This window comes from Oncorhynchus tshawytscha, linkage group LG05 (assembly GCF_018296145.1).
Source record: "Oncorhynchus tshawytscha isolate Ot180627B linkage group LG05, Otsh_v2.0, whole genome shotgun sequence".
Taxonomy (NCBI): domain Eukaryota; kingdom Metazoa; phylum Chordata; class Actinopteri; order Salmoniformes; family Salmonidae; genus Oncorhynchus; species Oncorhynchus tshawytscha.
In genome coordinates this window covers 82,669,266-82,684,580 of record NC_056433.1, presented here as the reverse complement: position 1 = coordinate 82,684,580, position 15,315 = coordinate 82,669,266, and the positions used below count along the sequence as shown (strand labels likewise).

The 15,315-nt window shown below is 51.3% G+C and overlaps 1 protein-coding gene across 1 annotated transcript; it reads right to left on the bottom strand.

Annotated features, from left to right (window-relative positions):
* Window positions 1-255: 255 nt before the first annotated feature.
* ahsg1 (alpha-2-HS-glycoprotein 1) lies at window positions 256-14,877 on the bottom strand. Its single transcript, XM_042322534.1, has 7 exons — window positions 14,643-14,877; window positions 6,336-6,446; window positions 2,537-2,621; window positions 2,214-2,380; window positions 1,599-1,715; window positions 1,029-1,103; window positions 256-908 (listed from the first exon to the last, which is right to left on the bottom strand). The coding sequence occupies exons 1-7, from the start codon at window positions 14,850-14,852 to the stop codon at window positions 492-494; spliced, it is 1,182 nt and encodes a 393-aa protein (XP_042178468.1). The 5' UTR covers window positions 14,853-14,877; the 3' UTR covers window positions 256-491.
* Between the last annotated feature and the right edge of the window lie 438 nt (window positions 14,878-15,315).

The window sequence follows — 15,315 nt, the reverse complement described above, 5'->3', positions numbered from 1 at the left end:
GTGTGTGTGTGTGTGTGTGTGCCTGTGTGTGTGTGTGTGTTTGCCTGTGTGTGTGTGTGTTTGCCTGTGTGTTTGTGTGTGTGTGTGTGCCTGTGTGTGCCTGTGTGTGTGTGTGTGTGTGTGTGTGTGCGTGTGTGTGTGTTTGTGCGTGTGTGTGTGTGCCTGTGTGTGCTTGTGTGTGTGTGTGTGTGTGTTTGCCTGTCCTCTAGTTTGTCATGAGTATCTCAGTACATTAGTATCATCAAGTACAGTACATTAGTATCATGAAGTAGTTTATTCATTTAAAAAAAAAAAATATGTCATCCAATGATGTCACAGCTGATTTTAACAGAGAGAATCCGTAGATGAAGTAGAAGCCAGAAAAGACAACAGATCATTTCATTTGCAGTACAGTACATAGTTACTGTTCTTATTATTGACATTATGTCAACCATGATGGCAAAACTACTTCTGAATATCCACCATTTAGAAGTGTAATCGGGATGCTGAGATTATGCCTTGACATGTGGGGGAGGAGCCTTGCCCAGAACGTGTGTAGGGTGGGGTGGTAGAGAGTGCCCTGGGGGTGGCCCGTGGCCTTGGGGACGAGGGTGTGGGTGGGGGTGATGAGGGGGTGGGAAGGGGCAAAGAGGGTGGATAGAGGGGGGGATTTTCACAAAGCCGTGACAGTGGGGGAAGGGGAACTCCCCATGGGGACCAGGGGGTGGGTTATGGGGACCAGGGGGTGGACCTTGGTCGCCTGGAGGTGGGCCACCAGGGCGTCCTGGGAAGCCTGGTAGTGGGCCTGGTTTGCCTGGCTTGTGTACCCAGGGAGGGAGGTGATGTTTGATGCCAGGATGGATGTGGTGTCCGGGGCGGTGTGGTGGGTGTCCACACTCCCTTCCAGGGGTACGGGGAGAACTGGCGTTCTGCCATGGAAACAACAAAAGGAACCATGTTTGAATTGACAGACTTTCGAGGAGGGCTGGCACCATATTTTGTAATTATATCTTTTCGGGATGTATTTATGTGTGTTAGAAGTGGCTTACAAGAGCTTCGTAGATCTCACAGTTGACATCCACCTGGCCATTCCCCAGCAGTGTGGATTTACAGAGCCCATGGCGCTAGAGAGAGAGACAGCAGACACAGACCAAGGTCAGAGACAGAGGCCAAGGTCAGAGACAGAGGCCAGAGACCCGAGTCCGGAGACAGAGACCGAGACCGGAGACAGAAGACAGAGACCAAAGTCAGAGACAGAGTCCGGAGACAGAGACCAAAGTCAGAGACAGAGACCAGAGACAGAGATCGGAGACAGAGACCGGAGACAGAGACCGGAGACAGAGACAGAGACCGGAGACAGAGACAGAGACCGGAGACAGAGACAGAGACCAAAGTCAGAGACAGAGACCGGAGACAGAGACAGACAGAGACAGAGACCGGAGACAGAGACCAAAGTCATAGACCGGAGACCGAGACAGACAGAGACAGAGACCGGAGACAGGAGACAGAGACCAAAGACAGAGACAGGAGACCGGAGACAGGAGACAGGAGACCAGAGTATGATGATGGTAATACGTGAGGAGTGAGTATGATGAGGAGGAGGTCGCTAGTTGCCTTACAGCTTCATCGGGGCACAGTGGCTTGCAGGCCTGTGTATCTATCCTGCTCTTGGCATTACAATCAGTCTCCACGATGGCCAACTCAGCGTAGTAGTTCATTCCAGTCATCATCATGTACTAGGAAAGGGAGAGAGACATGGCTCACAGATGTAGGATCTTCATTTGATCACTTTATTGCAGGAGAACTGTCCTGCAACGCAGGAAATGTAAAACTGGTCGTGTATTTTTGAGGTTTAGGCATTTGAAGTTTGTCATTTCCAATTTGAAATTTCAGACTTAATTTTCCTACAACAATGTCCGTTCATTATAATCTACATAATAATTAACATTTTCTGTTGCTGCAGGATTACTTTCCTGCTGTAGCAAACTGGCTAAAATTAGGATCCTACACCTGTACAGGTTTAGACAGACAGGGGAGACCTACTTAATTTCCCAAACAAACACTCCAAATAGCACATAACACTGTAGGCAGTGGTAGGATTCCTTGAACACTCTAGCAGTGTGTTACACCCTTTCAGACTTATCCCTGAAACAGTGACCAGTTTTGACCAGATATAGGACAACAAACGTGTTTTCAGAGAAGTACAGAGAGAGAATCCTAATACATCACCCTACCCCAGATGTTATCCTCCCCACTTCCATCAGTTTGAAGTAGGAGGTGTAGTTGTGGTCCATGTTGAACTGCCTGAGGCCTGCCTTCACACTCTCTAGGCCCTCGGGGCTATGAAGGGGCAGCAGGATGGGGCAGTCCGGACACATTCTGACCATCTTCTCAGCAGAAGCTTTATCAAATCAAATTAAACTTGATTTAAAAAATGCACACAACCATTTTTGGGGGAGGGGGTAGACTTACTCACTGTACTGCGTTTTAACAAAAAGGACACGTACTGTGTGTTTTGGTGGCGTGTGCTGCAGTAGACGAGGGTAACGTTAGATACCTGGTTCAGTGTTGCAGGAGTGTTTAGAGACCTCTGCAATGCCTTCTGTGATGCTCAGGGTCACATTGCAGTGGGCATTCACTTGCTGCATGAGGGAAACACAACATATCTTTCTGCTTATTCATCTATTCGTACAGGTGTCTCTCTCTCTACCGGACTGGTACTACAGGTGTCTCTCTCTCTACCGGACTGGTACTACAGGTGTCTCTCTCTCTACCGGACTGGCACTACAGGTGTCTCTCTCTCTCTCTATAGGACTGGTACTACAGGTGTCTCTCTCTCTACAGGACTGGTACTACAGGTGTCTCTCTCTATAGGACTGGCATGTATCACTACAGGTGTCTCTCTCTCTACAGGACTGGCACTACAGGTGTCTCTCTCTATAGGACTGGCATGTATCACTACAGGTGTCTCTCTCTCTCTACAGGACTGGCACTACAGGTGTCTCTCTCTCTACCGGACTGGCACTACAGGTGTCTCTCTCTCTACCGGACTGGCACTACAGGTGTCTCTCTCTCTACAGGACTGGTACTACAGGTGTCTCTCTCTATAGGACTGGCATGTATCACTACAGGTGTCTCTCTCTCTACAGGACTGGCACTACAGGTGTCTCTCTCTATAGGACTGGCATGTATCACTACAGGTGTCTCTCTCTCTCTATAGGACTGGCATGTATCACTACAGGTGTCTCTCTCTCGACAGGACTGGCATGTATCACTACAGGTGTCTCTCTCTACAGGACTGGCACTACAGGTGTCTCTCTCTACAGGACTGGCATGTATCACTACAGGTGTCTCTCTCTATAGGACTGGCATGTATCACTACAGGTGTCTCTCTCTATAGGACTGGCGTGTATCACTACAGGTGTCTCTCTCTACAGGACTGGCACTACAGGTGTCTCTACAGGACTGGCACTACAGGTGTCTCTACAGGACTGGCATGTATCACTACAGGTGTCTCTCTCTACAGGACTGGCACTACAGGTGTCTCTCTCTACAGGACTGGCATGTATCACTACAGGTGTCTCTACAGGACTGGCACTACAGGTGTCTCTCTCTCTACAGGACTGGCATGTATCACTACAGGTGTCTCTCTCTCTCTCTACAGGACTGGCACTACAGGTGTCTCTCTCTCTACAGGACTGGCACTACAGGTGTCTCTCTCTACAGGACTGGCATGTATCACTACAGGTGTCTCTCTCTCTCTACAGGACTGGCACTACAGGTGTCTCTCTCTACAGGACTGGCATGTATCACTACAGGTGTCTCTCTCTATAGGACTGGCGTGTATCACTACAGGTGTCTCTCTCTACAGGACTGGCATGTATCACTACAGGTGTCTCTCTCTACAGGACTGGCACTACAGGTGTCTCTACAGGACTGGCACTACAGGTGTCTCTACAGGACTGGCATGTATCACTACAGGTGTCTCTCTCTACAGGACTGGCACTACAGGTGTCTCTCTCTACAGGACTGGCATGTATCACTACAGGTGTCTCTACAGGACTGGCACTACAGGTGTCTCTCTCTCTACAGGACTGGCATGTATCACTACAGGTGTCTCTCTCTCTTCTACAGGACTGGCACTACAGGTGTCTCTCTCTACAGGACTGGCATGTATCACTACAGGTGTCTCTCTCTCTCTACAGGACTGGCACTACAGGTGTCTCTCTCTACAGGACTGGCATGTATCACTACAGGTGTCTCTCTCTCTACAGGACTGGCACTACAGGTGTCTCTCTCTCAACAGGACTGGCATGTATCACTACAGGTGTCTCTCTCTCTCTACAGGACTGGCACTACAGGTGTCTCTCTCTCTACAGGACTGGCACTACAGGTGTCTCTCTCTACAGGACTGGCATGTATCACTACAGGTGTCTCTCTCTCTCTACAGGACTGGCACTACAGGTGTCTCTCTCTACAGGACTGGCACTACAGGTGTCTCTCTCTACAGGACTGGCACTACAGGTGTCTCTCTCTACAGGACTGGCACTACAGGTGTCTCTCTCTACAGGACTGGCACTACAGGTGTCTCTCTCTACAGGACTGGCACTACAGGTGTCTCTCTCTACAGGACTGGCACTACAGGTGTCTCTCTCTACAGGACTGGCACTACAGGTGTCTCTCTCTACAGGACTGGCACTACAGGTGTCTCTCTCTACAGGACTGGCACTACAGGTGTCTCGCTCTCTACAGGACTGGCATGTATCACTACAGGTGTCTCTCTCTCTCTACAGGACTGGCACTACAGGTGTCTCTCTCTACAGGACTGGCATGTATCACTACAGGTGTCTCTCTCTCTACAGGACTGGCATGTATCACTACAGGTGTCTCTCTCTCTCTCTACAGGACTGGCACTACAGGTGTCTCTCTCTACAGGACTGGCATGTATCACTACAGGTGTCTCTCTCTCTACAGGACTGGCACTACAGGTGTCTCTCTCTCTCTCTACAGGACTGGCACTACAGGTGTCTCTCTCTCTACAGGACTGGCATGTATCACTACAGGTGTCTCTCTCTCTCTATAGGACTGGCATGTATCACTACAGGTGTCTCTCTCTACAGGACTGGCATGTATCACTACAGGTGTCTCTCTCTCTACAGGACTGGCACTACAGGTGTCTCTCTCTCTACAGGACTGGCATGTATCACTACAGGTGTCTCTCTCTCTCTCTATAGGACTGGCACTACAGGTGTCTCTCTCTCTCTCTACAGGACTGGCACTACAGGTGTCTCTCTCTCTACAGGACTGGCATGTATCACTACAGGTGTCTCTCTCTCTCTATAGGACTGGCATGTATCACTACAGGTGTCTCTCTCTACAGGACTGGCATGTATCACTACAGGTGTCTCTCTCTATAGGACTGGCATGTATCACTACAGGTGTCTCTCTCTACAGGACTGGCATGTATCACTACAGGTGTCTCTCTCTACAGGACTGGCATGTATCACTACAGGTGTCTCTCTCTACAGGACTGGCATGTATCACTACAGGTGTCTCTCTCTACAGGACTGGCACTACAGGTGTCTCTCTCTCTACAGGACTGGCATGTATCACTACAGGTGTCTCTCTCTCTCTACAGGACTGGCACTACAGGTGTCTCTCTCTCTACAGGACTGGCATGTATCACTACAGGTGTCTCTCTCTCAACAGGACTGGCATGTATCACTACAGGTGTCTCTCTCTCTCTCTACAGGACTGGCACTACAGGTGTCTCTCTCTCTACAGGACTGGCATGTATCACTACAGGTGTCTCTCTCTCTACAGGACTGGCATGTATCATTACAGGTGTCTCTACAGGACTGGCACTACAGGTGTCTCTCTCTCTACAGGACTGGCATGTATCATTACAGGTGTCTCTACAGGACTGGCACTACAGGTGTCTCTCTCTCAACAGGACTGGCATGTATCACTACAGGTGTCTCTACAGGACTGGCACTACAGGTGTCTCTCTCTCAACAGGACTGGCATGTATCACTACAGGTGTCTCTCTCTCAACAGGACTGGCACTACAGGTGTCTCTCTCTCAACAGGACTGGCATGTATCACTACAGGTGTCTCTACAGGACTGGCACTACAGGTGTCTCTCTCTCTACAGGACTGGCACTACAGGTGTCTCTCTCTCTACAGGACTGGCACTACAGGTGTCTCTCTCTCTACAGGACTGGCATGTATCACTACAGGTGTCTCTCTCTCTACAGGACTGGCATGTATCACTACAGGTGTCTCTCTCTACAGGACTGGCATGTATCACTAATATTATTAAATGTCTGGTTGGCCATTGTTGTGTAGTGGCTTACCGTTTCATAATCTTGACGGATGTCACACTCTTCAAAAGATTTTGGGTTGATGATGTGACAGGTTGTTTCCTGGAGGTCTAGTTCCAGGTGCAATTTACAGTCAGATTGACCCTGAGATGGAGAGATGGAGAGGAGAGATGGAGAGGAGAGATGGAGATAGGTGAGATGGAGAGAGGGTAGAGGAGAGATGGAGAGGAGAGATGGAGAGGAGCGAGGGTAATGGAGAGATAGAGAGGAGAGAGGGTAGAGGAGAGTGGGTAGAGGAGAGATGAAGAGGAGCAAGGGTAGAGGAGAGATGGAGTGAGGGTAGAGGAGAGATGGAGATAGGTGAGATGGAGAGAGGATAGAGGAGAGATGGAGAGGAGAGATGGAGCGAGGGTAGAGGAGAGATGGAGATAGGTGAGATGGATAGAGGAGAGATGGAGAGGAGAGATGGAGCAAGGGTAGAGGAGAGATGGAGATAGGTGAGATGGAGAGAGGATAGAGGAGAGATGAAGAGGGTAGAGGAGCGATGAAGAGTGGGTAGAGGAGAGATGGTGATAGGTGAGATGGAGAGAAGATAGAGGAGAGATGAAGAGGGTAGAGGAGAGATGGAGAGAGGGTAGAGGAGAGATGGAAACAGGGTAGAGGAGAGATGGAGAGAGGACAGAGGGTAGAGGAGAGATGGAGAGAGAATAGAGGAGAGATGAAGAGAGGGTAGAGGAGAGATGGAGAGAGGGTAGAGGAGAGATGAAGAGAGGGTAGAGGAGAGAAGGTAGAGAGATGGAGAGAGGGTAGAGGAGAGATGGAGAGAAGGTAGAGAGATGAAGAGAGGGTAGAGGAGAGATGGAGAGAGGGTAGAGGAGAGATGGAGAGAAGGTAGAGGAGAGATGGAGAGAGGGTAGAGGAGAGATGGAGAGAGGGTAGAGGAGAGATGGAGAGAAGGTAGAGGAGAGATGGAGAGAGGGTAGAGGAGAGATGAAGAGAGGGTAGAGGAGAGATGGAGAGAAGGTAGAGGAGAGATGGAGAGAGGGTAGAGGAGAGATGAAGAGAGGGTAGAGGAGAGATGGAGAGAAGGTAGAGGAGAGATGGAGAGAGGGTAGAGGAGAGATGGAGAGAAGGTAGAGGAGAGATGGAGAGAGGGTAGAGAGATGGAGAGAAGGTAGAAGAGAGATGGAGAGAGGGTAGATGAGAGATGGAGAGAAGGTAGAGGAGAGATGGAGAGAGGGTAGAGGAGAGATTGAGAGAAGGTAGAAGAGAGATGGAGAGAGGGTAGAGGAGAGATGGAGAGAGGGTAGAGGAGAGATGGAGAGAGGGTAGAGGAGAGATGGAGAGAAGGTAGAGGAGAGATGGAGAGAGGGTAGAGGAGAGATGAAGAGGAGAGATGGAGAAAGGTGAGATGGAGAGATGAAGAGAGGGTAGAGGAGAGATGGAGAGAGGGTAGAGGAGAGATGGAGACAGGGTAGAGGAGAGATGGAGAGAGGGTAGAGGAGAGATGGAGAGAGGACAGAGGGTAGAGGAGAGATGGAGAGAGAATAGAGGAGAGATGAAGAGAGGGTAGAGGAGAGATGGAGAGAGGGTAGAGGAGAGATGAAGAGAGGGTAGAGAGATGAAGAGAGGGTAGAGGAGAGCAGGTAGAGAGATGGAGAGAGGGTAGAGGAGAGATGAAGAGAGGGTAGAGGAGAGATGGAGAGAAGGTAGAGGAGAGATGGAGAGAGGGTAGAGGAGAGATGGAGAGAAGGTAGAGGAGAGATGGAGACAGGGTAGAGGAGAGATGGAGAGAGGGTAGGGGAGATATGGAGAGAGGGTAGAGGAGAGATGGAGAGAAGGTAGAGGAGAGAAGGTAGAGAGATGGAGAGAGGGTAGAGGAGAGATGGAGAGAAGGTAGAGAGATGAAGAGAGGGTAGAGGAGAGAAGGTAGAGAGATGGAGAGAGGGTAGAGGAGAGATGAAGAGAGGGTAGAGGAGAGATGGAGAGAAGGTAGAGGAGAGATGGAGAGAGGGTAGAGGAGAGATGGAGAGAGGGTAGATGAGAGATGGAGAGAAGGTAGAGGAGAGATGGAGAGAGGGTAGAGGAGAGATGAAGACAGGGTAGAGGAGAGATGGAGAGATGTAGAGGAGAGATGGAGAGAGGGTAGGGGAGATATGGAGAGAGGGTAGAGGAGAGATGGAGAGAAGGTAGAGGAGAGAAGGTAGAGAGATGGAGAGAGGGTAGAGGAGAGATGGAGAGAAGGTAGAGAGATGAAGAGAGGGTAGAGGAGAGAAGGTAGAGAGATGAAGAGAGGGTAGAGGAGAGATGGAGAGAGAGAAGATAGAGGAGAGATGGAGAGAGGACGGAGGGTAGAGGAGAGATGGAGAGAGAATAGAGGAGAGATGAAGAGAGAATAGAAGAGAGATGAAGAGAGGGTAGAGGAGAGATGGAGAGAGAATAGAGGAGAGATGAAGAGAGGGTAGAGGAGAGATGGAGAGAGGGTAGAGGAGAGATGAAGAGAGGGTAGAGGAGAGAAGGTAGAGAGATGGAGAGAGGGTCGAGGAGAGATGAAGAGAGGGTAGAGGAGAGATGGAGAGAAGGTAGAGAGATGAAGAGAGGGTAGAGGAGAGAAGGTAGAGAGATGGAGAGAGGGTAGAGGAGAGATGAAGAGAAGGTAGAGGAGAGAAGGTAGAGAGATGGAGAGAGGGTAGAGGAGAGATGGAGAGAAGGTAGAGAGATGAAGAGAGGGTAGAGGAGAGAAGGTAGAGAGATGGAGAGAGGGTAGAGGAGAGATGAAGAGAGGGTAGAGGAGAGATGGAGAGAGGGTAGAGGAGAGATGGAGAGAAGGTAGAGGAGAGAAGGTAGAGAGATGGAGAGAGGGTAGAGGAGAGATGGAGAGAAGGTAGAGAGATGAAGAGAGGGTAGAGAGAAGGTAGAGAGATGGAGAGAGGGTAGAGGAGAGATGAAGAGAGGGTAGAGGAGAGATGGAGAGAAGGTAGAGGAGAGATGGAGAGAGGGTAGAGGAGAGATGGAGAGAAGGTAGAGGAGAGATGGAGAGAGGGTAGAGGAGAGATGGAGAGAAGGTAGAGGAGAGATGGAGAGAGGGTAGAGAGATGAGGAGAAGGTAGAAGAGAGATGGAGAGAGGGTAGAGGAGAGATGGAGAGACAGTAGAGGATGAGATGGAGAGAGGGTAGATGAGAGATGGAGAGAAGGTAGAGGAGAGATGGAGAGAGGGTAGAGGAGAGATGGAGAGAGGGTAGGGGAGAGAAGGTAGAGAGATGGAGAGAGGGTAGAGGAGAGATGGAGTGAAGGTAGAGAGATGAAGAGAGGGTAGAGGAGAGAAGGTAGAGAGATGGAGAGAGGGTAGAGGAGAGATGAAGAGAGGGTAGAGGAGAGATGGAGAGAAGGTAGAGGAGAGATGGAGAGAGGGTAGAGGAGAGATGGAGAGAGGGTAGGGGAGAGATGAAGAGAGGGTAGAGGAGAGATGGAGAGAAGGTAGAGAGATGAAGAGAGGGTAGAGGAGAGAAGGTAGAGAGATGGAGAGAGGGTAGAGGAGAGATGAAGAGAGGGTAGAGGAGAGATGGAGAGAAGGTAGAGGAGAGATGGAGAGAGGGTAGAGGAGAGATGGAGAGAAGGTAGTGGAGAGATGGAGAGAGGGTAGAGAGATGGAGAGAAGGTAGAAGAGAGATGGAGAGAAGGTAGAGGAGAGATGGAGAGAGGGTAGAGGAGAGATGGAGAGAGGGTAGATGAGAGATGGAGAGAAGGTAGAGGAGAGATGGAGAGAGGGTAGAGGAGAGATGGAGACAGGGTAGAGGAGAGATGGAGAGAGGGTAGAGGAGAGACGGAGAGAGGACAGAGGGTAGAGGAGAGATGGAGAGAGAATAGAGGAGAGATGAAGAGAGGGTAGAGGAGAGATGGAGAGAGGGTAGAGGAGAGATGAAGAGAGGGTAGAGGAGAGAAGGTAAAGAGATGGAGAGAGGGTAGAGGAGAGATGAAGAGAGGGTAGAGGAGAGAAGGTAGAGAGATGGAGAGAGGGTAGAGGAGAGATGAAGAGAGGGTAGAGGAGAGATGGAGAGAAGGTAGAGGAGAGATGGAGAGAGGGTAGAGGAGAGATGGAGAGAAGGTAGAGGAGAGATGGAGAGAAGGTAGAGAGATGGAGAGAGGGTAGAGGAGAGATGGAGAGAAGGTAGAGGAGAGATGTAGAGAGATGGAGAGAGGGTAGAGGAGAGATGGAGAGAAGGTAGAAGAGAGATGTAGAGAAGGTAGAGGAGAGATGGAGAGAGGGTAAATGAGAGATGGAGAGAAGGTAGAGGAGAGATGGAGAGAGGGTAGAGGAGAGATGGAGACAGGGTAGAGGAGAGATGGAGAGAGGGTAGAGGAGAGATGGAGAAAGGACAGAGGGTAGAGGAGAGATGGAGAGAGGGTAGAGGAGAGATGAAGAGAGGGTAGAGGAGAGATGGAGAGAGGGTAGAGGAGAGATGAAGAGAGGGTAGAGGAGAGATGGAGAGATGGTAGAGGAGAGATGGAGAGAGGGTAGAGGAGAGATGGAGAGAAGGTAGAGGAGAGATGGAGAGAGGGTAGAGAGATGGAGAGAAGGTAGAAGAGAGATGGAGAGAGGGTAGAGGAGAGATGGAGAGAAGGTAGAGGAGAGATGGAGAGAGGGTAGAGGAGAGATGGAGAGAGGGTAGATGAGAGATGGAGAGAAGGTAGAGGAGAGATGGAGAGAGGGTAGAGGAGAGATGGAGAGAAGGTAGAAGAGAGATGGAGAGAGGGTGGAGGAGAGATGAAGAGAGGGTAGAGGAGAGATGGAGAGATGGTAGAGAGATGGAGAGAGGGTAGAGGAGAGATGGAGAGAATGTAGAGGGGAGATGGAGAGAGGGTAGAGCAGAGATGGAGAGAGGGTAGGGGAGAGATGAAGAGAGGGTAGAGGAGAGATGGAGAGAGGGTAGGGGAGAGATGGAGAGAGGGTAGAAGAGAGATGGAGAGAAGGTAGAGGAGAGATGAAGAGAGGGTAGAGGAGAGATGGAGAGAGGGTAGGGGAGAGATGGAGGGTAGGGGAGAGAATATAGAGAGGGTAGAGGAGAGATGGGGAGAAGGTAGAGGAGAGATGGAGAGAGGGTAGAGAGATGGACAGAGGGTAGAGGAGAGATGGAGAGAGGACAGAGGGTAGAGGAGAGATGGAGAGAGCAAGTTACACAGTGAAAATACATTGACAATATTGTTTCCTCCCTTACTCTTGTTACCATATATCTAGGAAGGAGAGAAAACTGAAATAAGAATTAGAGAAGTAGAGAGAGAGAGAGAGGTCTTTTCATCTTAAAACTTTTGGAACATGAAATTAGTGACAAAAAGATCTAATTCGTTATCTCTTCACACACTTTCATCAAGATCAACAAGTTCTGAGAGAAGAGAAATAAGATAGGCCTCGTGAGTTAGTTCTCTATCTTTCTCTCATTCGAAAATGCCCCCATACCAATGACGGCGTCCCAGTGGTCTGATGTGTGTCTGATACACAGTGTCTGATACACAGTGTCTGATGCACAGTGTCTGATGCACAGTGTCTGATACACGGTGTCTGATGCACAGTGTCTGATGCACAGTGTCTGATGCACAGTGTCTGATGCACAGTGTCTGATGCACAGTGTCTGATACACGGTGTCTGATGCACAGTGTCTGATACACAGTGTCTGATGCACAGTGTCTGATGCACAGTGTCTGATGCACAGTGTCTGATGCACAGTGTCTGATGCACAGTGTCTGATACACGGTGTCTGATACACAGTGTCTGATGCACAGTGTCTGATGCACAGTGTCTGATACACAGTGTCTGATACACAGTGTCTGATACACAGTGTCTGATACACAGTGTCTGATACACAGTGTCTGATACACGGGACAGAAAAAGGAATGGCAACTAATAAAGGAAACCCCCTGAGATGCTGAGATGCAGTCCAGTCTAAAGATACCACACCCCCATCAACCCCTGACCCCTAACCCCTTTACAACCCCCTATCAACCCCTGACCCCTACACCCCTTTACAACCCCCCATCAACCCCTGACCCCTACACCCCTTTACAGCCCCCTTATCAACCCCTGACCCCCACACCCCTTTACAACCCCCTATCAATCCCTGACCCCTACACCCCTTTACAACCCCCCGTCAACCCCTGCCCCTAACCCCTTTACAGCCCCCTTATCAACCCCTGACCCCTTTACAGCCCCCTATCAACCCCTGACCCCTTTACAGCCCCCCTATCAAGCCCTGACCCCTTTACAGCCCCCATCAACCCCTGACCCCTACACCCCTTTACAACCCCCACTATCAACCCCTGACCCCTACACCCCTTACAGCCCCCTATCAACACCTGACCCCTACACCCCTTACAGCCCCCTATCAACCCCTGACCCCTACACCCCTTTACAGCCCCCTATCAACCCCTGACCCCCACACCCCTTTACAGCCCCCCTGTCAACCTCTGACCCCTACACCCCTTTACAGCCCCCCATCAATCCCTGACCCCTACACCCCTTTACAACCCCCTGTCAACCCCTGACCCCTACACCCCTTTAAAGCCCCCTATCAACCCCTGACCCCTACACCCCTTACAGCCCCCCATCAATCCCTGACCCCTACACCCCTTTACAACCCCTCCTGTCAACCCCTGACCCCTACACCCCTTTACAGCCCCCTATCAACCCCTGACCCCTACATCCCTTACAGCCCCCTATCCAGCCCTGACCCCTACACCCGTTTACAGCCCACCCTGTCAACCCCTGACCCCTACACCCCTTTACAGCCCCCCTGTCAACCCCTGACCCCTACACCCCTTTACAGCCCCCCATCAACCCCTGACCCCTACACCCCTTTACAGCCCCCCTGTCAACCCCTGACCCCTACACCCCTTACAGCCCCCCTATCAACCCCTGACCCCTACACCCGTTTACAGCCCCCTGTCAACCCCTGACCCCTACACCCCTTTACAACCCCCTGTCAAACCCTGACCCCTACACTCCTTTACAGCCCCCCATCAACCCCTGACCCCTACACCCCTTTACAACCCCCCTGTCAACCCCTGACCCCTACACCCCTTTACAGCCCCCCTATCAACCCCTGACCCCTACACCCCTTACAGCCCCCCATCAACCCCTGACCCCTACACCCGTTTACAGCCCCCCGTCAACCCCTGACCCCTACACCCCTTTACAGCCCCCTGTCAACCCCTGACCCCTACACCCCTTTACAGCCCCCCTGTCAACCCCTGACCCCTACACCCCTTTACAGCCCCCCATCAACCCCTGACCCCTACACCCGTTTACAGCCCCCTGTCAACCCCTGACCCCTACACCCCTTTACAACCCCCTGTCAACCCCTGACCCCTACACTCCTTTACAGCCCCCCATCAACCCCTGACCCCTACACCCCTTTACAACCCCCCTACCCCCTGACCCCTACACCCCTTTACAGCCCCCCATCAACCCCTGATCCCTACACCCCTTTACAGCCCCCTTATCAACCCCTGACCCCTTTACAGCCCCCCATCAACCCCTGACCCCTACACCCCTTTACAGCCCCCCTGTCAACCCCTGACCCCTACACCCCTTACAGCCCCCTATCAACCCCTGACCCCTACACCCGTTTACAGCCCCCCTGTCAACCCCTGACCCCTACACCCCTTTACAACCCCCCCTGTCAACCCCTGACCCCTACACTCCTTTACAGCCCCCCATCAACCCCTGACCCCTACACCCCTTTACAACCCCACCCTGTCAACCCCTGACCCCTACACCCCTTTACAGCCCCCTATCAACCCCTGACCCCTACACCCCTTACAGCCCCTATCAACCCCTGACCCCTACACCCGTTTACAGCCCCCTGTCAACCCCTGACCCCTACACCCCTTTACAGCCCCCTGTCAACCCCTGACCCCTACACCCCTTTACAACCCCCCTGTCAACCCCTGACCCCTACACTCCTTTACAGCCCCCCATCAACCCCTGACCCCTACACCCCTTTACAACCCCCCTACACCCCTGACCCCTACACCCCTTTACAGCCCCCCATCAACCCCTGACCCCTACACTCCTTTACAGCCCCCCATCAACCCCTGACCCCTACACCCCTTTACAACCCCCCTGTCAACCCCTGACCCCTACACCCCTTTACAACCCCCTACACCCCTGACCCTCCCCTACATCCCTTTACAACCCCCTGTCAACCCCTGACCCCTACACCCCTTTACAACCCCCCATCCTCCCTGACCCCTACACCCCTTTACAGCCCCCCCCCATCCTCCCTGACCCCTACACCCCTTTACAGCCCCCCACCCCCCCCCCCCCACCCTCCTCCTGCACCCACCTTCTCCACTGTGCTGAAGGTTATGTTACTGAGCTGGAACTTGTATCCATGGAAATGTTTGTTGTTGATGCTGAGCATGGCCAACCTCGCCCCTGGCTCTTTTTCCTTCTCATCGCAGCTCCAGTGGCGTCCACTGGTGTCCCGCGTTGGCACACTGGCACAGTTCAGTGCCCACACTGTCAGGACAGAGAGAATAACCAGTCCCCTCATAGTAGCACACGTTGAATAAAAGGGCACGGCAGCCTGGGGCACTTATTTATACAAACTACGGCCTGTAGGGTTAACTGGAGGGAGATAACAAGAGGCTCAGACTGCTTTCTGCACACTGCCAAAGTCAATGTAAACAGAGGACAACAGGTTTCTGGGCAAGTTTGTGTCATTGACAGTGTTGCGAAATTGATCACTGAAAATACTGGGAATGTGTTTTGTTTTACACATTTAATTTGATCAATATGTGTCACTTTTGTCATTTTTCGTCAAACTTCTAATGTGTTTTTTTTAAGGGTTTAAAGACGGTTGTATATTAGAAAATTCAACAACAATGTGAAAACAATGTGACCTTTGTACTCTAGGCTTTTTTTGTGTGTGAGCTTTGTAGTGACCGAATAGAGGGTGAGCCATCTATCCTACGGTGAGAATGAATGTTATACAATACAGACAGTATATTTGTGTC

What these genes read in the sequence shown, in the direction of transcription:
- ahsg1 (XM_042322534.1), bottom strand. Translation starts at nt 14,852, where the DNA reads ATGAGGGGACTGGTTATTCTCTCTGTCCTGACAGTGTGGGCACTGAAC. An exon ending in CTCCTGCAACACTGAACCAG is followed by an intron (nt 2,381 to 2,536) that starts GTATCTAACGTT and finishes GATTTGATAAAG; the next exon opens with CTTCTGCTGAGAAGATGGTC. An exon ending in CACTGTGCCCCGATGAAGCT is followed by an intron (nt 1,104 to 1,598) that starts GTAAGGCAACTA and finishes CTCTCTCTCTAG; the next exon opens with CGCCATGGGCTCTGTAAATC.